Here is a 23,243-nt window from a genome sequence, read left to right as displayed (position 1 = left end):
AGTCTCTTAGGGTTTATCTCCCTCTCTGATTTCATCTTGTTTTATTTTTTCCCTTCCTTCCCCTATGCTCCTCTGTTTTGTTTCTCAAATTCCACATATGAGTGAGATCATATGATAATTATCTTTCTCTGATTGACTTTATTTCACTTAGCGTAATGCTCTCTATCTAGTTCCATCCACGTTGTAGCAGATGGAAAGATTTTTTTTTTTTTTGATGGCTGAGTTAATATTCCATTGTATATATTTACCACAGCTTCTTTATCCATTCATCTGTCGATGGAAATCTGGGCTCTTTCCATAGTTTGGCTTTTGTGGACATTGTTGCTATGAACATTGGGGTGCAGGTGCCCCTTCATTTCACTACCTCTATATGTTTTGGGTAAATACCCAATAGTGCAGTTGCTGGGTTGTAGGGTAGCTCTATTTTTAATATTTTGAGAAACCTCCATAATGTTTTCCAAAGTGGTTGCACCAGCTTGCATTCCCACCAGCAGTGTAAGAGGGTTCCCCTTTCTTCCTCTGATGGTAGCCTTAACAGTCTTCTTTTTAATAAGGTATGGGAAGAAAATTTAATTAAGTGATATTTGCAAATCTCATACTTCCTCCTCCCATCAAACCACCCTTTTTCCTGATTAATTTTACACCAATTTTATAAACACAGGGCATGTTATTTGGATAATGCCAAGGTAACTGCAACAAAATTGATGAGTGTCTGAATCAAAATATTGAATTTATACCAGTACTTTCTTTATCTGGTTGTTTTGAATTCATGTAGTTGCCCTTTAGTATAGTTAGGTGTTCTTTTTTTTAATTATTATTTTTTTAAGATTTTATGTATTCATAAGAGACAGAAAGAGAGAGACGCAGAGACACAGGCAGAGGGAGAAGTAGGCTCCATGCAGGGAGCCCGATGCAGGACTCCATCCCAGATCCGGGAATCACGCACTGAGCCGAAGGCAGACAGACGCCCAACTGCTGAGCCACCCAGGCATCCCTAGTTAAGTGTTTTAAATACCATAAGAGTGTCCTGAATTTAGTTTATCCAAAGGGTAGATGTATTGCTTCAGTCAAGGTGTGCTAAAAGCCTGCTGTCTAATATTCTTTCATTTGATGAAGAACAGTAGACTAGCCTCAGAGAAATTGAGATCGTTACTCTTCAAACTTAAAGTGACAGGTTTCACTCTTTTAAAACATTGCTGGTATTCAACTAAAATTCAATGAACATTCTCCTAAAGAAAAGTTCAGAAAAGCTTTTTTGTCCCAGTTGTATTTGCTTTATTTTAAAACTCTTATTTAAAATTTGGGGCAGCCCCGGTGACGCAGCGGTTTCGCGCGGCCTGCAGCCCAGGGCCTGATCCTGGAGACCTAGGATTGAGTCCCACGTCAGGCTCCTGCATGGAGCCTGCTTCTCCCTCCTCCAGTGTCTCTGCGCCTCTCTCTCTCTCTCTATGTCTATCATAAATAAATAAATAAATAAAAAATAAATAAATAAATAAATAAATTTTTAAAAATAAAATAATAAAATAAAATCTGTATGAATATAGTGTCCTAAATTCTAAACATCAGTTTAGTACATTTTCTTGCCTTACCATAGTGAAAGTTAGCAAACGTAGACTAGGAGATGTTTGTTCTCTGTATTAGGATCGGGCAGTAAACAAGAGTTAGAACAGTTTTTGTTTTGGCCACTTTTTGCATGGTCTCAGCATGCTTTCTTACCAGTCAGTGAGGGGTACAAGTGTCGCTTTACATTTCTCTAGGACCTCCCAGACTGAAGTCTCTCTTTGGTGATCATGAGAGAGTACCTAGAGTTTTATTTTTTAACTTTTTAAAAAGAATTTATTAGGTGTAGAGAGAGAGCATGCATGAGCAAGGGGAGGGGCAAAGGGAAAGAATCTGAAGTAGACTTCCCACCAAGTATGGAACCCATCGCAGGGCTGGATCCCACAACCCCAAGATCATGACCTGAGGTGAAACCAATAGCTGGACACCCAACTGACTGAGCCACTCAGGTACCCATTAGTTAGAGTTTTTAAAGGAGGTTATAACCTTTGAAGGAGCTATTTATAGCCTGGAAAAAAATATTTTATTTCGGTGTTAAAGCCTTGATGATCTTACTTAATTCTCAATTAGGTATTTAGATAGGAAGGAAACATTTTCAACCATACAGTTTGTGCTAAGGAAAAATAAATGACAGTAATATGAAGTACTATCTAAAGTGGTTAGCCCTACAAAAACCATAAATGTTGGGATTGCTGTAGATATTTCAAATCACAATAACATTAATGAAATCACTGCATTTATATTGGGTGGTAACAACCTTGCTGCACATTTTTCCAATCACTTGAGAACCTTCTGTGTTTGGTTGCTGGAATGTTGCCATGGTCACATTCTTTGGGCATAGAGTAGTGAACTGTGGAATCAGTGGCACCCCAGGACACGCAGGGTGGAACTAGGGTGTCAGAATTCTGCAGTGTGTTGAAGCCACACTTAGCATGGACCAGAAGACTATGAAGAAACTGGTGGAATCCATCAGTAATACTGTCAAGAACTGTAAGTACTGACTAGACATCCAACACTGCCTGAACACCTTTATTCCATAAAACAGAAACATTGACAGACCTATTGGACATTAACAAGTTCTTTGTAACTCCCAAAATAGAGTTCCTCTCATTTCTAATATTCTCGCCATTTAAAAAAATAAAAGTAATTTTCTCAATGTCTAAGGACAGTCTCAGGATTCTCAGTCAGGATTGCTTGTTGTCATACCCGAGAGACAAAGCAATTCCTTTTTAAGGTCAGGGCAAGGAACCCCCTCCCCCCCAAATCTGTTATATTAAATTTAATAACCACTTGCAGTGTGCTATTTCTTCAACATCTAAAAGATCTTCTATAGCTGTCAATCCCCTGCCTCTATGGGGAGTTTTTGTGCCAGAAAACTCAGGGAACTGGTCAGAGTAAACCTTTAAAGTTTGAGTCTCATCATATTTCAGACTGTATCAGAATCAGTACGTGGTTGACAGATAATCCTTTAGCACTTACGCTGTCATAGAAGTCCTTATATGACTCTTCCTACAGACACAAATATATTTTAGGACACCTGATTAAAATATTTTAAGTGTAGGGCTCGTGTAAGTTCACTTGTGATCTATTTTTTCTTACTCCAGTTGTAATTTAAGCAATGAGTTCCTCAGGCCCTTCTAAGGTCTGTTTTTCTAATCCTGCTGTTAGACAACCCTTAAAATTCATCTGGCAGGTGTAACCAATGTTGGATGTAATATCTTCCATTATTTGCTGTTTTCTTAACAGTATCTTAAGTTTTATGACATTCAAAAGGAAATTTTGCAGACTTTAAAAATCTAACTCCTCTCCCTATTCTGGAGAAACTGTTTTCATTAATGTCTGCTATCTAAATGTGTATTCAATACCATAACATGTTATTTGAAAGCAATTTTCTGAAAGTCTCTCAGTTTTGAACACATAATACTAGACTGATCCGTATTCCATATAGTCTCCTACAAAAAAGATACTTAACAATTATTTGAAAAGAGGAATGAGTTGCATTCCTTTCCAAAGCTTTGATGCTAAGTTAGAAACAAAAGTTCAGGCTATAGCTATTCACCAGTGTAACCAGATTACTGTTTTACACGCCGATTACTAACAACTCCTGTTTATTGGGCTCTTCATTGGGAAGTTGCTGTGCTAAATGGTTTGTGTTCATCTTCAATTCTCAGAACAAGCCCAGTGAGGTAGGTGATATTTTCCATGTTTTCAAATGAGGAAACCCAAGTCTTAGATTGTCTAAAATTTCAGTGGACTTTTCTGGTGGGGGCAGGACTAGAACAGGTGATGCCAGAGCCTGCACTCAATCTTTATTTCTCAAATTATAGAGTCTTATGGTCATTTTGTATGTATACAACTTTTATGTATGTATGTATACAACTGTGCCATAGTAAGTACAGAATGAAAGTTGAATTTGGGGCAGCCCTGGTGGCGCAGCGGTTTAGTGCTGGATCCTGGGTGTGATCCTGGAGACCCGGGATCGAGTCCCACGTCGGGCTCCTTGAATGGAGCCTGCTTCTCTCTCTGCCTGTGTCTCTGCCTCTCCCTCTCTGTGTGTCTCTCATGAATAAATAAATAAAATCTTAAAAAAAAAAAGTTGAATTTGGCTCAGTTCTTGGGTCCTTCAGTTGAGACAAGGGTAGACATTGGCCTCTCATGACTTTTTTGTTGTTGTTCTTTTTTTGTTGTTTTAAGATTTTTAAGTAATTTCTACACCTAACATGGGGCTTGAATTCACAACCCCGAGATCAAGAGTCAAATGCTTTACCAAGCTGAGCCAGCCAAGTCCTGGAATTTGGTTTTTCATAGGCATGGGGAAGGTTAACAATGAGTGCTGTGTTGGCCTCCTTTTCTCAGGAAGGGACTGTCTTGAGGCAGCTGGCTGGAATAAAATATGGAGCTGGAGCTGCATTGCCCAGTATAGTAACCACTAGCTATGTGTGGCTTTTTTTTTTTTTTAATTTAGGTAATTTCTACACCCAGATGATTGAACTCATGGCCCTGACATGAAGAGTCATTGGTCTAACCAACCAGCCAGGTGCCCCATTTTTTAAAGTATGTGTGTGGCTATTTAAATGTTTTTTGTTGTTTTTGTTTGTTTTGTTTTTTTTTATGATAGTCACAGAGAGAGAGAGAGGCAGAGACATAGGCAGAGGGAGAAGCAGACTCCATGCACCGGGAGCCGATGTGGGATTCGACCCCGGGTCTCCAGGATAGCGCCCTGGGCCAAAGGCAGGCGCCAAACCGAGGGATCCCTATTTAAATGTAAATTAAAATTATTTTAAAAGAGGGGGGCACCTGGGTGGCTCAGTTGGTTAAGTGCCTGCCTGTGGTTCTGGTCATGATCTCAGGGTTCTGGGATCTAATCGAGACCCACATTGGGCTCCCTGCTCCCAGGGAGCCTGCTTCTCCCTCTCTGCCCCCTGCTTATGCTCTCTCTTGCTATCTCTCTCTCTCTCAAATCTTTTTAAATAAATAAATGTAAAAATTAACTAGAATTTTTAAAACGTTTAATCTAGTGGGGGTGGAGGATCATTACCTCAGGGCATAATTAATCATGGGTTGCAACCTATGGATTGTCACAGGGCCCCATGCTTAGTTTAATGCTGTGTCAACACTGACAATGTGAGTGAAGGACCCATGTTTGCTTTGGGCCCACAAATTCTGTAGTTGATCTTGGCTCTGTACCTCTTACTCATAGTATGGTGGGAATATCTCCACCATTAGAATCACCCAAAGATTCATATTGAAAATGTAGATTCCTGGGTACCACCCCAAGTACATTTTAAAAATCAGCAAGTGGGGCCAAGCATCCAGATCATTCACTCCATGTATTCTTAAGACACACTGAAGTTTAAGAATTCCTTTTTTTTTAAGTTTTTTTTTAAGTTTAAGAATTCCTAATCAAAATTGTCTTTTCCAAGTGAAACTTCATTTCTTTTTGTTTTTATACTTATGGGTTCAATTTTCTATTGTTCTAAATTTATACATTAAGTTGCATATTCACACATCCTTGGCAATCTGGTTTTGTGTGTATTTGTATTTAATTAAATCTTTGCTTTCGTGGGTCTCTGGAATTTGAAACCTAGCTAATTTATTGTCTTGGTTTTATTTCTCACACTGGTGGTTTTTTTTCTCTTGAGCCTTCAAAACTCATTCAGAAACAATATACAGGAGTTTCAACTGTCTACTGCCTTTCCTAGTGCTTTAAGCCCAGGGAAATTGTACTTTTTTCTTTAGGATCTTGAATACTGGGGATCCCTGGGTGGCGCAGCAGTTTGGCGCCTGCCTTTGGCCCAGGGCGTGATCCTGGAGACCCGGGATCGAATCCCACATCGGGCTCCCGGTGCATGGAGCCTGCTTCTCTCTCTGCCTCTCTCTCTCTCTCTCTGTGACTATCATAAATAAATTTTTAAAAAATTAAAAAAATAATAATCATTTAAAAAAAAGGATCTTGAATACTATTGCTAACTACATGGTGATGTCTTCCCTTAGAATTTATTTTTTAATTTAAAATTCAGGGATCCCTGGGCGGCGCAGCGGTTTGGCGCCTGCCTCTGGCCCAGGGCACGATCCTGGAGGCCCGGGATCGAATCCCACATCGGGCTTCCGGTGCATGGAGCCTGCTTCTCCCTCTGCCTGTGTCTCTGCCTCTCTCTCTCTCTGTGACTATCATAAATAAATAAAAATTAAAAAAAAAAAAAGAAAAAAAAAATTTAAAATTCAATTAGCCAACACATATTACATTCTTAGTTTCATGAAACTTCAGTTCTGTAAGCCTAATAGCAATCCCAGCTTGACTGATGGTGAGTTAGGAATTGACCCAGTCTTCACACATATGTTGTTTAGCCACATTTTTTTACACTTAACATAGAATAAAAGTTTTTTAAAGCTAAGTGAAGAACTTTAAAACTTCCCAATAATTTCATATTGTTTGATTCAAGTGATTATTTTGGCATCAAGATGTTACTTTGGATTCTGACTCATCCAGTATATTCCTTTACCTCTCCTATTTATAAAGGGCCATCATTTATTTAGCAAACATTCATTTGAAAGCCTACACTTGTGCTTGGCACTACTGGATACTGAGTAGATAATTCATGTAAGAATAAGAAATTTTTGTCGTATGCCTTGCTAAAATCCAAATACTTTGTAATCTGCATTTCTCTGATTCAGTAGGAGTGGTCCTACCAAAAGGAGGAAATAAGTTAAATCTAGTATGATTTATCCTTATGAATTCATGAGCCCCTGAGTGTTCATGAATTTCTAATACAATTGATTATCTCTTCTGGGACTTAGCCCAGGACCACCTATAAATCCAGTAGTCCAGTATTTGCCTTTCACTTTATTTGTGAGACATAACATGTGCCAGTATGTATGCATACGTAGGTTAGTATACAGACATATTTTCTAGCAATGTTTGCTGAGAGGGCTTAGAAATATTCTGCCCCCCTCATTATATATTGGGCTTAGAAATATTAATACCCCAGTAATAACAAGCACACCCAGTGCCTAGACCTTGGTGTCTAAATATCAATCTCCAATAAAAAGAATGAGGATTCCTTGAAGAAATAGCTGCACAGAGTGTAAAGGAAAAACTACACTACACCTCTTTTTTACTCTGACATTACTACCACACCTACACTTCTGGTCTCCCAACCGTATGGTTTTTTTCCCCAGCAAGCAATTTTCTGTGACATTCCAGCAATTTCTTAATCCTGACAGTCCCTGAGATGGCATCAGATCCCATAGGTTCAGTTCCACAAGACTCTCCTACTTCAGATGCCCATCACAAGTCTAAGTTGTTACCTTCATTTCTGAGTGACTATAAATTGGAGGTCCAACTAATTTCACCAAAGAGATGAAAAAGCCAATGGATTATGCTATGTGAAACATACAAGAAACCATTCAAAAGTTCCCAGTGTCCAAAATGAACAATTTGAGCAAGAAAATTAACAATTATTATAAAATGAGTATATGTGACACACACACACCCCCCCATACTGACATAAATAATTGAGTAAGTGAGGAAAGACCTCTTCCTTTCAGGAGAAGGAACTCCAAACAATAATATAGATACTCCTTCCCAAGAAGTGGAATTCATTTCACTTGAGCAGCTGGCTTCTAAAGAATAGATTGTGGAAAGGGAAAACGGTAACTAGAGTGGAGAATCCTGTAGACTAGCTTAACCAAGTGATCAAAGTTATCAACAGTTAACCTTGCTAATATGTATCCCCTGACATGTGAGAAGAACAGCAACCTATCTCTAGTATCCTTCCCCAAAACCCCTAGCTACAGTCTAATCGTGAGAAAAACTTAGGCAAACAACTGAGGAACATTATGCAAAATAAAAACTCAAGGTCACGAAAGACTGAAAACTCACAAATTGGAAGAGACATGACAACCAAGCATATCGCGGCTTGGATTCTGGAACCTGCCAATAAAGGACATTTGTGGGAAAAGTGGTAAAATCTATAGTTTAATAATAATGTGCCAATGTTAGCGTATTTGTTTTGACAAATGTACCATCGTTCTGTAAGGTGTTAACAAGGAAAGACAGTGAAGATTTTATGCAAACTCTCATCTTTGCTTCTCTTATGTAAATCTAAAATTATTCCAAAATAAGCAACACGGGCCAATCTCTAGTACCTCACCATTCTCATTACCTATGATCTCCCAAATATCATTAATAATGGTTCCTTGACCTCATGAGTGAGGTCTTGAGATATAATGAAATGTGAGCTTACATGGATAAAACTCAGAAAAAGTTATTACCTGCTGAAGATTGTGCCTAAAATCCTTACTAGCTGTCTTTTTTTTATTTATTTATTTATTTATGATAGTCACACAGAGAGAGAGAGAGAGGCAGAGACTTAGGCAGAGGGAGAAGCAGGCTCCATGCACCGGGAGCCCGATGTGGGATTCGATCCGGTCTCCAGGATCGCGCCCTGGGCCAAAGGCAGGCGCCAAACCGCTGTGCCACCCAGGGATCCCCTTACTAGCTGTCTTGAATGACTTGTTAATATTTGACTCAGAGCAGCTCCTGACTGTTTTTTTTTTTTTTTTTTTTTTTTTTTTTAGCTCCTGACTCTTAAAACATCCCTTTCCTCAGGGATCCATTTTCACATTGTTGGTGCTAACATTTCCACTCCGATGATAATTCTCTCCCTCAGAATTGAGCAGGACTACTTTCAGGCCATCATTAACATACTCTGCACTCCTTATATTGCATCCACACCTGAGCTGCTTTGTTCTTCGTATTCCAAAGAAAAGAAGGAGAACACTACAAGTTTTTGTCCTCGGAGCTGCTGCATCCCCTTATGTGATCTAGCCTTGAAGTCATATTGCTTCATTTCCACTGAGCTCTACTGGTTGAAACAGTCATACACACACACACACACACACACACACACACACACACACACACCCTACCCCTTCCTAGTTTCAAGTAAAGGAGAGACCCCCATCTCTCAGAAATATCAAAGTCAGGAATCCCTGGGTGGTTCAGCGGTTTAGCACCTGCCTTCGGCCCAGGGCGTGATCCTGAAGGCCCGGGATCGAGTCTCATGCCGGGCTCCCCTGTATGGAGCCTGCTTCTCCCAATGCCTGTGACTCTGCCTCTCTCTCTCTGCATCTTTCATGAATAAATAAATAAAATCTTTAAAAAAAAAAGGAATATCAAAGTCATTGTACAAAGAGCATAGGGGATGGATTGGGAAGACAGTGTTGTCATATCTGGACTCACCCATTCCCAAGGTAGTTTTGTTTTGTTTTGTTTTTTTAAGATTTTGTTTATTCATGAGATACTCAGAGAGAGAGAGGCAGAGAAACAGGCAGAGGGAGAAGCAGGCTCCATGCAGGAATCCCAATGTGGGACTCAATCCCGGGACTCTGGGATCATGTCCTGAGTCAAAGGCAAACGCTCAACCGCTGAGCCACCCAGGTGTCCCACAAGGTAATTTCAACAATGTACTGCCAAAGTGATCTCTGTTAAGTGCAAATATGATCCTATTAACTTGCCAGCCAAAATGTTTCAGAAACTCCTCATTCTCCATAAAGTCAAATCTGCCACCTAGCTACACCAAACCATTTGCAGCTAATTCGGAACATACCTCAAAGCTGCCTCCTCTGGCAAATGCTTACCTTTGGCAGGTCTTAGCTCAAGTGACACCTCGGGACCTTTCTTAATTTCCTACTCCCTCCCCAGTTGATTATTCCTTTCTTTGGGTCATGGCCAAACACCATCAATCATAGTGCTTGTAATACCTTGTGGCACTTTTTTTTTTAAGATTTTATTTATTTATTCATGAGAGACACAGAGAGAGAGGCAGAGACATAGGCAGAGAGAGAAGCAGGCTCCACACAGGGAGTCCAATGTGGGACCCAATCCCAGGACTCCAGGATCAGGCTAACCTCTGAGCCACCCAGGCATCCCCCCCCCTTTTTTTTTTAAATATCTTAGCCAAAGTATAACAACTTTGTGGGCAGGAAGCATGGTGTATTCATTGCCTGGTTCACAGGAGGCTCTTAATAAATGCTTTTTGGATGGATAAAAATGATCTTTATGTTGTATTTCAGGGCTTATATATTGTGGAGCCTGGAAATCTAATTTAGTTCATAAAACAGTATTAGTAGGTACCTTTGTAATTGCTTATTCTTCAGATTTATCAACCATTCCCCTAAGAACCAAATCATTCTGACCATTGTAGAAACCCTAATGTTGTAAACTGTGTATGTGCTATGTGTTATCATTGATTTCAACTGGGTGAGTTAAAATCATCTCAAAGATAGCATCTAAAATATTTCTCCCTACTTTCCTTATAAAAAGAAAACACGGGGGAAGGGGTGGAAGAGAAAAAAATAGTAACCAGGTTTCCTTCCTAACTCTTCTGGTTCTTTCAAATAATCTATGATTCATAGAAATGGGCTTTTAGAAACTGAAGGAATCTCAAAGATCATCTAGGACAATACCCAGTTTTCATAGGTGAGGACTCTGAGCCACAAGGAAGCTTTATGACTCATCTAAGTCTGCTGTTGTAATTTAGAAACAGAAGTGGAATCTGGCACTTCAGTACCCCAGCCCCCTAAATCTAATCCCTTAATTCTCGGTCCTGACAATGCATTAGAATCACCCATTCAAAAAAAAAAAAAAAAAAAGAATCACCCATTCACTTCTTTCAAAATACCCTTTTCCTAAATCTAGAGTGAAATTCAGGTGTAAGAATATTGGAAATTTCTGTTAGAAAATTAGTCTCCAAGTCCTGATTTTCTCTAACATCCCAAGTCCCTTTCCACTTTCTGACCTCATCTCCACCTCCCTAACCAAAGCCCTATCACTCCAAGCCTGGCTTCTATGCTTCCAGTTTTCCCCTTCAATGTAATTTTGCCAGATGAATTTTCCTAACCACTTCTCAATCCATAGGGCCTAGAAGAATCAACAGAGCTCTTGTTTAAAAGCTAATTCCTGAGCCTGATGTTAGCGATTTTGACTTGGTAGGTCTGGGGCAAGACATGGGAATCTGGATTAAACAATGAAGAGGGGATTGATTCTCTCATAGAGATGGTCCAGAAGTGGTCCGTGAGAAACACTGCTTCAGTAAAATGCAGCTGACCCTCGAAAGACCTGTAGGATACAAGCACCAACCCCCACACAGTTGAAAATCCATGTTTGAGCTTTTAAAACCTTTACTGCCAATAGCCTACTACTGACCTTAATTATAAAATCAATTACCATATTTCATACATTTTATGTATTATATACTGTAATCTTAAAGTAAGTTAAAGAAAAGAAAAGAGGGATCCCTGGGTGGCGCAGCGGTTTGGCGCCTGCCTTTGGCCCAGGGCGCGATCCTGGAGATCCGGGATCGAATCCCACGTCGGGCTCCCGGTGCATGGAACCTGCTTCTCCCTCTGCCTATGTCTCTGCCTCTCTCTCTCTCTCTCTCTCTCTCTCTCTCTCTCTCTCTGACTATCATAAATTAAAAAAAGAAAGAAAAGATTATTAAGGAAATCATAAGAGAGGGATGCCTGCGTGGCTCAGATCATTAAGCATCTGCCTTCAGCTCAGGTCGTATTCCTGGGTTCCTGGGATCGAATCCCACATTAGGCTCTCTGCTTCATGGGGAGCCTACTTCTCCCTCTGCCTCTCTCTCTCTCTGTGTCTCATGAATAAATAAATACAATTTAAAAAATACTATTATTAAGAAGAAAATAATAAGAGAATGGGGCACTTGGGTGGCTCAATCTGTTCAGCCTCCAACTCTTGCTTTTAGCTCAGGTTGTGATATCCGGCACTGCTCTGGGGGTGAAGCCTGTTAAAGATTCTCTCCCTCTCCCTCTCCACACTCCCCCCCTTTCCCCAAAATAAAGAAAATCATAAGAGAAAATACATTTACAGTCCTGCACTATGTTTTTTAAATCATCTTTAAGTGGATCTGCAGTTCAATTCTATGTGGTTAAAGTCAACTATAAATGATAATTTTCTCTGCCATTAGCTCATTCTCTTCAATCTTGTTTCATTTCTCCAGTTGTTGTGCTCCCAATAGAGCATGTCCAAACCCAACCACAATTCACTTCTTCCCTTTACCCACGTTTTCTCTCACTGGAATTCTCTATTTTACTACCTCCAACACATTTCTTCCTGCATAAATAATATGCGTCCTTCAAATCTCTGTTAAAAGTCTGCTCCCATGATAGTGACCCAACTCCTCTTTCCCACACTGATTTCTCTTTCTTTACATGTCTATAGTGGTGACTGTTATGTTACATGATTTTCCATTTACATGCTATCTTATGAAACTTCTGGGTGATGCCTGTTTTAATTGTGTAAGCCATTAAGTAACAAGTCATGTCATACTTTTTCATTGCTAGGGCATCTAGCACCATAGGAACAAAATAGCTGCTGAGTAAAATATTTTTTATTAGATTGGAGTACTCACTAAGTCTAAGCTGTATATGTTTGTATTTTTATTTTACAGTCAAAAAAAGTGAAGTAGAGTGTCTCATAAGACTTTTTCACAGCTTGGTGGAAAGAGCTAATGTAAGACTTAATAACTTTGGACTAGATCGTAATGCATTTCGAGCGATCCTGCACAGCGTATTTGGAATGACTGATGATATGCTAATGAACAGGGGTAAGAGTCTTAAGAAATTGAAATGGACCAAGCTAGATGGCAATATATATATGGTGTACATATTAATATGTGGCAAATATCTATTTGTAATGACAAAATTATATATGGCAAATTTTTGTATATGTATGTGTGTTCAGTTGTCATCAAAGACTTTGAATTTTTTAAAAGTTTATTTATTTGGTGCAAGTTGAGGGAGGGGCAGAGGGCAGGGAGGGGGACAAGTGGACTCTGAGCTGAGCAGGAACCCATTCCTGAGCACAGAGTTCCTCTGGGGGCTGGGGAGCTGATCCCACACCCCCCAGATCATGTCCTGAGCCAAAAGTTGAGTTAGATGTTCAACCAACTGAGCCACCTAGGTGCCCCTTGAGTTTCTCTCTCTTTTTTTTTTAAGATTTTATTCATTTATTCATGATAGACAGAGAGAGGCAGAGAGAGAAATAGGTTCCATGCAAGGAGCCCAACGCGGGACTCCAGGATCACGCCCTGAGCCGAAGGCAGGCGCCAAACCGCTGAGCCACCCAGGGATCCCCCTTGAGTTTTTCCATGCCAAACTAGATGGACTTAAATCTGATAAGGCTGCCAATATAAAATAAAAGTTGATCTGATTGTGAGGATTTTTTAAAAAGATTTTATTTATCTTTTTATGAGAGAGAGAGAGAGAGAGAGGCAGAGACACAGGCAAAGGGAGAAGCAGGCTTCCCACAGGAGCCCATTGTGGGACCCAATCTCGGACCCCAGGATCATGCCCCGAGTCAAAGGCAGACACCCAACATCCCGTGAGGGATGCTGAGCCACCCAGGCATCCCGTGAGGATGGTTTTTAATCAAAACTCACTCAGAATGTTTTATCTCATAGCTGCACCATTTTGAGTTATAACCAGTAAGTAAGTTGCCAGTATTGGTTTTTTTTTTTTTTTAAGTTAAGCATATGACTTTTTACTCATGAAGTCTTTGGATTCATATGCTGTAGACATGTAAACTACTAAATGACTTCTCTTTCTTCATAAAAATACTGTATTAGTACCAAAAATGGTAATTACTCATTAAACTGAAAAAAGTAGAGGATCTTATATTTAAAATAGGAAATTAGGGGCACCTGGATGGCCCAGTGGTGGGGCCTTTGGCTCGGGTCGTGGTCCCAGGGTCCTGGGATTGAGTCCTGCTTGGGCTCCCTGAGAGGAGCCTGCTTCTCCCTCTGCCTGTGTCTCTGCCTCTCTCTCTGTGTCTCTCATGAATAAATAAATAAAATCTTTAAAAAAATAAAATAGGAAATTATTTAATGTGATCCAGTTTCACTAACAAATTTTTAGTGTTCAATTTGATGTTTTGACATAGGTATATACCTTGAAACCATAATCATAATAAAAATAATTAACATTGGGGGATCCCTGGGTGGCGCAGCGGTTTGGCACCTGCCTTTGGCCCGGGGCGCGATCCTGGAGACCCGGGATCGAATCCCACGTCGGTTTCCCGGTGCATGGAGCCTGCTTCTCTCTCTGCCCCTCTCTCTCTCTCTGTGTGTGTGACTATCATGAATAAATAAAAGTTAAAAAAATTTAAAAAAAATAATAATTAACATTACCCCTAAAAGAGTCAGTAACATTTTATCTTCTATATAATAATACTAAGATTTCATTGGTAATTTTAAAAATAATGTTATTTTAGTAAATTATCTTTAGGTATTATACATACTGTTTTTTTTAAGATTATTTATTTATTTATTCATAGGCACAGAGAGAGGGGCAGAGACACAGACAGAGGGAGAAGCAGGCTCTATGCAGGGAGCCCAATGTGGGACTCGATCCCCGGTCTCCAGGATCACAGCCCAGGCTGCAGGCGGCGCCAAACCGCTGCACCACCGGGGCTGCCCTATACATACTGTTTAGAACAGAATTTTGCCACTCTTTTAAAATGCATTTTATTTATATTATTACTATTTTATTGTTTAAATTTAATTTAATAAACTTATTTCAAAGATTTTATTTATTCATGAGAGACACAGAGAAAGGCAGAGACATAGGCAGAGGGAGAAGCAGGCTCCCTGCAAGGAGCCCGAAGTGGGACTCAATCCCGAATCCGAGGATCACGCCCTGAGCCGAAGGCAGATGCTCACCCAGGCATCACTATTATTACTATTTCTTAATCTCTAAATTTAACATGGAGTTTGAACTCATGACCCCCTCAAGATCAAAAGCCACATGCTCTACCAACTGAGCTAGCCAGGTGCCCCCTTTGCCACTCTTTTTATTTTTATTTATTTAAACGATTTATTTTAGAGACAGAGTGTGAGTAGGGGGAGGGACAGCAGGAGAGGGAGAGAGAATCTCAAGCAAACTCCCCACTGAGCAGAGATCCAATGCAGGGCTGGATCCCAGGACCTGAGACCATGACTTGAGCCAAAATTAAGAGTTGGCTACTCAACAGACTGAGCCACCCAGGAACCCCTGCCACTCTTTTTAGTATAAATTACCATCACTTGATTAGCTCCATGTTGCTCTTCTTGGCTCATAGTAACTGTACAAAATATCACAAGTGAAGTTCATCATTGATCCTGGAGGAGAATTATTACTTTTTTTCTATAAAAATCTGTGGGAAACATATTTCTAGTAATTTTGACTCTTGTAAGAAAGACTGTGCCAAAACCCTTTTTTCCTCTCAATTTGGGAGGAAAGGTTTTCAGTGTGTTTTTGTTGTTGTTTTGAGGAAGGTTTTGAAAATCTTTTGATATATACATACTTCTGAATTATAAAATAGCTGTGTGGTGTCTGGGTGGCTCAGTCAAATAAGCATCTGCCTTCAGCTGACCTCATGATCTCTCAGGGTCTCCTGATGGGGCCCCGCATCAGGCTCCCTGCTCAACGGGGAATCAGCTTCTCCCTCTGCCTCTCCCCCAACCCACTCATGCATGCATGTGCTCTCTCTTTAAATAAATAAATAAATAAATAAAATATTAAAATAAAATAGTTGTAAATTACAATATGCTTTTTTTTTAAAGATTTTATTTATTTATTCATAGAGACACAGCTAGAGAGAGAGAGGCAGAGACACAGGCAGAGGGAGAAGCAGGCTCCATGCAAGGAGCCAGATGTGGGACTCGATCCCGGGTCTCCAGGATCACTCCCTGGGCTGCAGGCGGTGCTAAACCGCTGCGCCACCGGCGTTGCCCTACAATATGCTTCTATGATATTTTTCTTTCAGTATTTTTTGCATTTGACAAAGACAATGATAACTGCATAAATGCCAAAGAGTGGGTTAAAGGATTATCGGTGTTTCTTCGAGGGACTTTTGAAGAAAAGCTTAAGTGTAAGATTTCTTCTACATGTTATTACTGACAGTAATATGCATTGTCAATTTTGTATTTAGTGAATGCTTAAACATTTTTAAAAAATATAAAATCCATGTTCTCTACAGCAACCTTTCAAAAATAGTTCATGACAGCTTTATAAAAACATCACAACATGAAATGGGTGGCCTGTTTCATGGGAGAGTCCCTAGACCCAGGGTCCTCAAACATTTTCTTCACTGGTTCTGCAATGCCTAAATGTCACCATGACCACTCGTTGGCTTAAGGCCCAGGTGAAGACCAGCAAGTTATGGTCAGGGCTTGAGCCCAACTGCAATCAGCCAGCAAGGCCATGATTTTGTGGCTGCCTCTGGGCTCCGCTGAAAATAGGCCTTGATACAGGCCAGTGCATAAGTCACAGTGAGGCCATTCCTGTCTCTTAATCAAAGAAAATAACTGGGAGTGATTGACGCAAAACAAGATGAAACACACATTAACCATCAGACACCAATACACTAGTGTTGGAATTTGCATAAATTGCTAAGTTTTTGGTGGATGTAAATCGTTGTGGCAATACATGATTAAATAGCATCACACTATCAAAGAATTTTCCTTCTCTAATCCCTCTTTCTAAAAAGGTCTCATAGACATTTCAGGATATGTTAACTTGGGAAAAATACTACTTCTCAAGGTTGTGCTTTATGTATGCTCTGGATTGAAGAGACTCAACAAAAAGACACAGCTGATCTGATCATCTGGAATTTTATACCTGGTTCTACTCTTTTGCAAAAACATTTAACTAGAATACAAAGTTTGGAAGAGCTCCTGCTCTACTGTATTTTTGGTACCTGAGTAGGGTCATCTGTGGCATGAATGAATGGATGGAAGTCATGGAAGACACTCTCCAGGGAGAGAGAGATCATTTTGGATAGTGCAGATAGGCAGGCTCTCAGGGAATGACAAACTCACTACCCAAATATATTGAAAAATGTTGTCAGTGATGTGATGAAGTTTATACTTAGTTTTTGTACTCTATGTAAGAAGAGAATCATAATATTGAGGTACACACACACATGCATGTATGTGTACACGTGTGTATATGTATTGAATGACCATAAGTTTAAATATTTATCTTCAGAGGTGCCTGGCTGGCTTAGTCAGTAAAGCATGCAACTCGATCTTTGGGTTGTGAGTTTGAATCCCACATCAGATGCAGAGTTTACTTAAAAAATATTTTTATATATCTCCTTTATTGTAGTTTCATCACACTTTTTTGAAGTCTATAAAAGTCTTCTTTTATTTGTGATCCAAGAAGTCATTCTACAACAGGAGATGCTCAGTTCTGGGTCACATAATACATATAAACTAATAACCACAATATAATATGATTACTTAGAAATCTATGTATTTTCAAAATACTACATGGGAGTGTTGAGAAAGTTCTTTCCAGTGGCATCCGGTGGATCAGAAGACATTTTCAAAGAATAACTAGCTTTTGGTTCTTGGTAAATCTTGAGCAGAAAGAAACTAGAAAGAAGACCATGCTAGGTATTAGGAACGGTATGAATAAAGGCATGGACGTCTAACTGAGTATGTTGAGTTGGGAAAAATTGATGTCGAGACATGAGGCTAATAAGGTAAGTTGAATGTATATATCATTAAGGTTGAATCTTACTAAGGAAAAGACATCAGTTTCCTCTCCCCAACACTCTCTAGAGGATAGCTGTGAATCAACTATAATAAATAACGAAAAATTAGATAGAGGCAGGGGAGTTTCTTAGGAGATTGTTGAAGCTATCTAGGAAATAACAGTGGGGACAGAGAAGAGGAAAAAGACTATTAATATTTATAAGTTGGGGGATCCCTGGGTGGCGCAGCGGTTCGGCGCCTGCCTTTGGCCCAGGGCGCGATCCTGGAGACCCCGGATCGGGTCCCACGTCGGGCTCCCGGTGCATGGAGCCTGCTTCTCCCTCTGCCTGTGTCTCTGCCTCTCTCTCTTTCTCTCTCTGTGACTATCATAAATAAATAAAAAAATTAAAAAAAATATTTACAAGTTGGAATTGATGGTATCTCTTTGAATACAGAAGGTATTATTTGTTTATAGTTTCAAGTACCTAAATTAAACTCCTTGATTTCAAAGTATTCCAGAAATAAGAAGTCACCAACTAAGATAATGTAATATATTTATTTCCAGTCCTTTGCCTATTTTTAAAGTGGGTTGGTTTTGTTTGTTTTGCTATTGAGTTGTAGGAGTTCTTTATATCTTTTGGATATTAACACCTTATCTGATTTGCAAGTATTTTTTCCCATTCCATAGGCTGTCTTTTCATTTGTTGATGGTTTCCTTTTCTGTACATAAACTTTTTAGTTTGATGTATTCACATTTGTTTTTTTTTTGTGTGTGTCTTTTTTTTTTTTTTTTTTTTTTTTAGTTCCGCTTGTTTTTTATTTTGTTGCTTGTGCTTTTGGTGTTAGAGCCATGAAATCATTACCAAGACCCATGTCAAGGAGCCTTGTTCCTATATTCTTTTCTGGGATTTTCATGGTTTCAAGTTTCATAATATTTTCAAACTCTCAATTTCAAAATCCACATCCCAAGGGATATTTAATCTTGTGGAAGGAAGTAAAATAAAGAGTACTTTATTTTAAAATCTATCATATGGACCGATAATTGTAGGTTGTAGAAGTTGTTTTTATCTTTTTAAAAACTAGGTATTGAAATAACTAAGGAGAAGACTAGTGATATTTTAACTGTTCTTACCCAAGTCTTTAAATTTCTTGTGCTTTGGACAGTTTGTTTTGAAGTTTACTATTTGAACGGTGATGGTTACATTTCTCAAGAAGAGATATTTGACATGTTGAAGAACAGTCTGCACCAACAGTCATCTGAGGAAGAGACTGATGAAGGAATAAAAGAGTTGGTAGATATAACACTGAAGAAAATGGTACAAATGAAAACCTAGAACTTATTATTATTCAATCAAGCAGATGTTGGAGAAAGCTAAGGACACATAAATTATTTATTTCACTCTATAATTTTTTTAAAGATTTTATTTATTCATGAGAGACAGAGAGAGAGAGAGAAAGAGAAAGAGAGAGGCAGAGACACAGGCAGAGGGAGAAGCAGGATCCATGCAGGGAGCCCGACATGGGACTCGATCCTGGGACTCCAGGATCACGCCCTGGGCCGAAGGAGGCGCTAAACCGCTGAGCCACCTGGGCTGCCCTCACTCTATAATTATAGTTACCTTTATGAGGGCAGGAAATTTTTTGTTCTCTGCTCTATTCATTGCCTAGAACAGTGCCTAGCTGATAGTGGATGCTCAATGAATACTTATGATATGACTGGGTGATTAAATGAATCACTGCACAAAATGAATGTTAACTAGTTTAAATTATTTTACTATCAGTAAAACCTCACTAATGTGTGGGTGGCAGTGCAGCAAATGCTTCTAAAATTGGATGCTACTCTAATCTGTCTTCATGACCCTACCCCTCCAACCCATCTAAACACCATTATAACAAAATAACAATAATTAAAATAGTTGTCCCTTATAGAGTACTTACTATATGCCAGGCCCTTCACAGAACATTAATATATGAACTCATTTTAATCTCACAACAACCCCATGTTGTAGAAATTACTATCTTTATTTTATAGATGAGAAAGCTAAGTAGTTTTACCCAAGGCACACTAGAAAATGGGGTGCATAATTCTTTCAATGAAACCAATAGTACCACTTTCTAATGGACATAAGGATTTTCCTTTTCTTGCTATGACCCTATCCTGGATATCAGTGAAAATTAATGACTCTAAGGCAGCCTGGACTCTGCTTACCTCCATTACTCTGCAGATCAGGAAGGAAATAGGTGATGGGGGCTGCTGAGTCTCACATTTAGCTAACACAAACTCCAGGGTATCTTCTTCCATTAAAAATACTCACTAGGGACACCTGAGTGGCTCAGCAGTTGAGCGTCCGCCTTTGGCTCAGGGTGTGATCTGACTCCAGGGATCGAGTCCCACACCGGGCTCTTTTTGCATGGAGCCTACTTCTCCTCCCTCTTGCTATGTCTCTGCCTGTCTTTTTGTGTCTCTCATAAATAAATAAAATCTTAAAAAAAAAAAACCTATTTAAAAAAATACTCACTAGCTGCTGCTCAGGGCTGAAGGTCAACTTCTTGAGAGAGAGTATTTCCCAGGACTAAACCCACTCCCTTCTTTTTGGAAAGGAAATATTATGGACTGCGTGTCTTAGTTTGCTTGGATGGCTATAAGAAAATACCAGACTGGGTGACTTAAAACAGGAATTTATCTCTCAAATTCCTGAGACTGGGGGCGGGGGGGGGCATCTATCTGGCTAGCTCAGTTGGTAGAACATGCAAATCTTGATCTCAAAGTTTTAAGCTCAAACTCCACATTGGGTGTAGAGATTGTTTTAAATATTTTATTTTATCATACCCTGGGCCGAAGGCAGGTGCTAAACCACTGAGCCACCCCGGCATCCCTAGAGATTGCTTTAAAAAAAAAATAAAAATCTTGCAACTGGAATGTCCAAGATAAGGTGCCCGTCAATTCTCTTCCATGGTGAGGGTTCTCTTCTTGGCTTGCAGACAGTCACCACTTCAGTGTGTCCTCACATGGCAGAAAGGACTCTGGTCTTGCTCCACGTATAAGGACAGTTACGTCACAGGGGCTCCACCTTCAAGACAGCTAAATCTAATTGCCTCCCAAAGACCCCACTTCCAAAATCATCATACTGGGGGCTTTAAGATGTGAATTTGATGGCAGGAGGGACACATTCAGCCCATAATACCAGGTATTCCAAATAGAATTACAGGTATCAAGTAGCCCTGATAAATAAGTACTTTTTGATTTATGAAGTAGGGCCCACTGAAGTGTAATTGGCAAAGTTTTCCAGGCAAAATTAAAACCATTTATCATTTAATCATTTATCAAGATATCATCTTCCTCTCTAGGATTATGACAATGATGGCAAGATATCTTTTGCAGACTTTGAAAAAGCAGTAAAAGAAGATAAACTTTTGTTGGAAGTGTTTGGACCATGTTTACCAGAAGCAAAGGTAGAGTGCCAACAGCTCAAATTGGTTAAGGGAACATTTTAAGGAAACAGTAAGTAATACTTGCTGGACAACTCACCTCTGCAGGGGCTTTGGCCCAATGCTGACATTCAGACAACCACAAGGGTCTCAGCTCCATCCTCATGTTTTGGGGCTCAACGATAGTGACTGTTTATTATATTCAATAGACTTTTTGAGCTTGTAACTTCTTTAGCCATACACAATTCCTGATTTATTGCATGTTAATGTTATTTTCCCAAGGAAAACTAGGACATATTGGCTTGCTTAAGGAATAGAACACTGAACAGTATACTCAGCAGGTACCAACCATAAAATGCTAGGACAAAACTTGTTCTCTTTCAACCCAAATGTTGTCAAACAATGAGAATAATTTTCAAAAACCTTGGACACATTTGAAGTACTTTATAGTATCTATGTTCATGGTTTTTCATGTATGAATTTGACCAGTTTTCTGAGCCAGAAGAGCCAGCCTAATTATTGATTTGACACATTAATATTTTAATTCTTCCACTGATCAACTGCTTTGCGAACCTACAGAACCTTTTTATTCTCTGTAATAGTTTGGATGGCGATTTTGTGCATGAACTTACATGTTAAGCTCTCCTGAGTTATCTCAGCTTGTTTCTCTAACTTGTCTGAGTGTAGCTTATTCCCACATTCTGATTCTGCCTGTAAATTTTTAGTAAAATGCAATGCATGAAAGGAAGAATGGGGGTTCTGTTGGAACACCAACAGTTCTACAGTTGCTTCCAGAATTCAGTAGCCCAGCTATCAAGGGCCTTGCTTGTGAGAAATGGAGAATCTCAGGGCACACTCCAAACCAAATGACTCAATCTTTTCTCTCTCTGTCTCTTTCTTCTGATGCTTGACACAGCAAAGGTTTTTCTTTCTCTCATTGTGGTCAAATATAGTGCATGTTGGTGGGGATGGGGAGGCATGAGAGCTAGCCTCCAGTCACTGAAAAGATCCTGAAAAAAACAGAAATCCATTCAATAATACAGAACTCACTGAGTAGCTCCTCCCTTTAAGAATTTAAATTCTTGGGGGCAGCCTGGGTGGCTCGGCGGTTTAGCGCCACCTGCAGTCCAGGGCGTGATCCTGGAGACCCGGGATCGAGTCCCACGTGAGGCTCCCTGCATGGAGCCAGCTTCTCCCTCTGCCTGTGTCTCTGCCACTGTCTCTAGTGAATAAATAAATTAAATTTTTTAAAAAAGAATTTAAATTCTCCCTTAGAATTTTTAATTGTGATAAAATAGATCTAATACAAACTACCCTCTTAACCAATTATAAACATACAATTCAGTAATGTTAGGTATACTATGTTGTACAATCTCCAGAACTCTGTTTTTATCTTGTAAAACTGAAACTCTATACCTGTGAACAATTCTGCATTCTTATAACCCACCAGTTCCTGGCCACTACCATCATAATTTGCATTTTAGTAAGACCCTGAGGTGAAGATTCATAATATCTTAACATCTGAGAAGTGTGTTCTAGACAGTAACTTGCTCTTTCCAATTCTATGCTTGGGTCTCTAATGTGTCTTTTACCTGGGAATTCAGCAAAGAAAAATCTCTAATTACCTTACAAGGAAGTAAGGCCAAACCCCTTGCCTAAAACTTCTTTTAATACCATCTGCCACTTGGAGCCATCCCAGCAAGTTTCAATCAGTAGGTCATAACTGATGAACTTTCTTAACTGGTATATTCAAAATCAATTCATTAGGCAAGGTATAGAGAAAAAAGAACAGACCACCATTTGATATGGGCCTTCTCAAGTTATTTTTATCACTTAAAAAAAAGGGGGGGTGGGGAAAGAGTGAACATAATTATTCCAAATTCCAATTATGTGGTTCCCTGACAGGAAAAACAATGTGGGTATGCTAAGGGTAGTGGTTAGCATTTTCTAATAGTTTGTTCTAATAGTTTACCTTTTTTTACTTTTCAGAATTGTATTGATTTTGAAGCCCTGGCATTCAGACACATCCTGACTTCTAGTTTTTGAATGTGAATTACTCAATACTTGTATTAAAATCAGAAGCAGATCCTGACTGCCTATCTTTACTTGCATTGTAAAGTTTTTATCTTTGCTTCACTTCATTTACCCATAATTACTGCAATGTGAGAATAAGAACAGTTTCTGTAATATTAAGTATGATCAAAATAACAC

General features: G+C 39.4%; 1 protein-coding gene across 1 annotated transcript; it reads left to right on the top strand.

Annotated features, from left to right (window-relative positions):
* Nucleotides 1-2,492: 2,492 nt before the first annotated feature.
* On the top strand, nt 2,493-23,078 carry LOC129498155 (calaxin-like). The gene is made up of 6 exons (XM_055307367.1): nt 2,493-2,550; nt 12,537-12,692; nt 15,890-15,994; nt 18,768-18,919; nt 20,952-21,056; nt 23,022-23,078. Exons 1-6 carry the CDS (start codon nt 2,493-2,495, stop codon nt 23,076-23,078), a joined length of 633 nt encoding a protein of 210 aa, XP_055163342.1.
* The last annotated feature ends 165 nt before the right edge of the window (nt 23,079-23,243 follow it).

The sequence above is a fragment of the Nyctereutes procyonoides genome, unplaced genomic scaffold, assembly GCF_905146905.1.
Source record: "Nyctereutes procyonoides isolate TBG_1078 unplaced genomic scaffold, NYPRO_anot_genome, whole genome shotgun sequence".
Taxonomy (NCBI): domain Eukaryota; kingdom Metazoa; phylum Chordata; class Mammalia; order Carnivora; family Canidae; genus Nyctereutes; species Nyctereutes procyonoides.
Note: the sequence above shows the minus strand (reverse complement) of the source record. Positions and strands in the feature narration are given on the sequence as shown.

What these genes read in the sequence shown, in the direction of transcription:
- LOC129498155 (XM_055307367.1), top strand. Translation starts at nt 2,493, where the DNA reads ATGGACCAGAAGACTATGAAGAAACTGGTGGAATCCATCAGTAATACT. An exon ending in TTTTGAAGAAAAGCTTAAGT is followed by an intron (nt 15,995 to 18,767) that starts GTAAGATTTCTT and finishes TGCTTTGGACAG; the next exon opens with TTTGTTTTGAAGTTTACTAT. An exon ending in CATGTTTACCAGAAGCAAAG is followed by an intron (nt 21,057 to 23,021) that starts GTAGAGTGCCAA and finishes TTTACTTTTCAG; the next exon opens with AATTGTATTGATTTTGAAGC.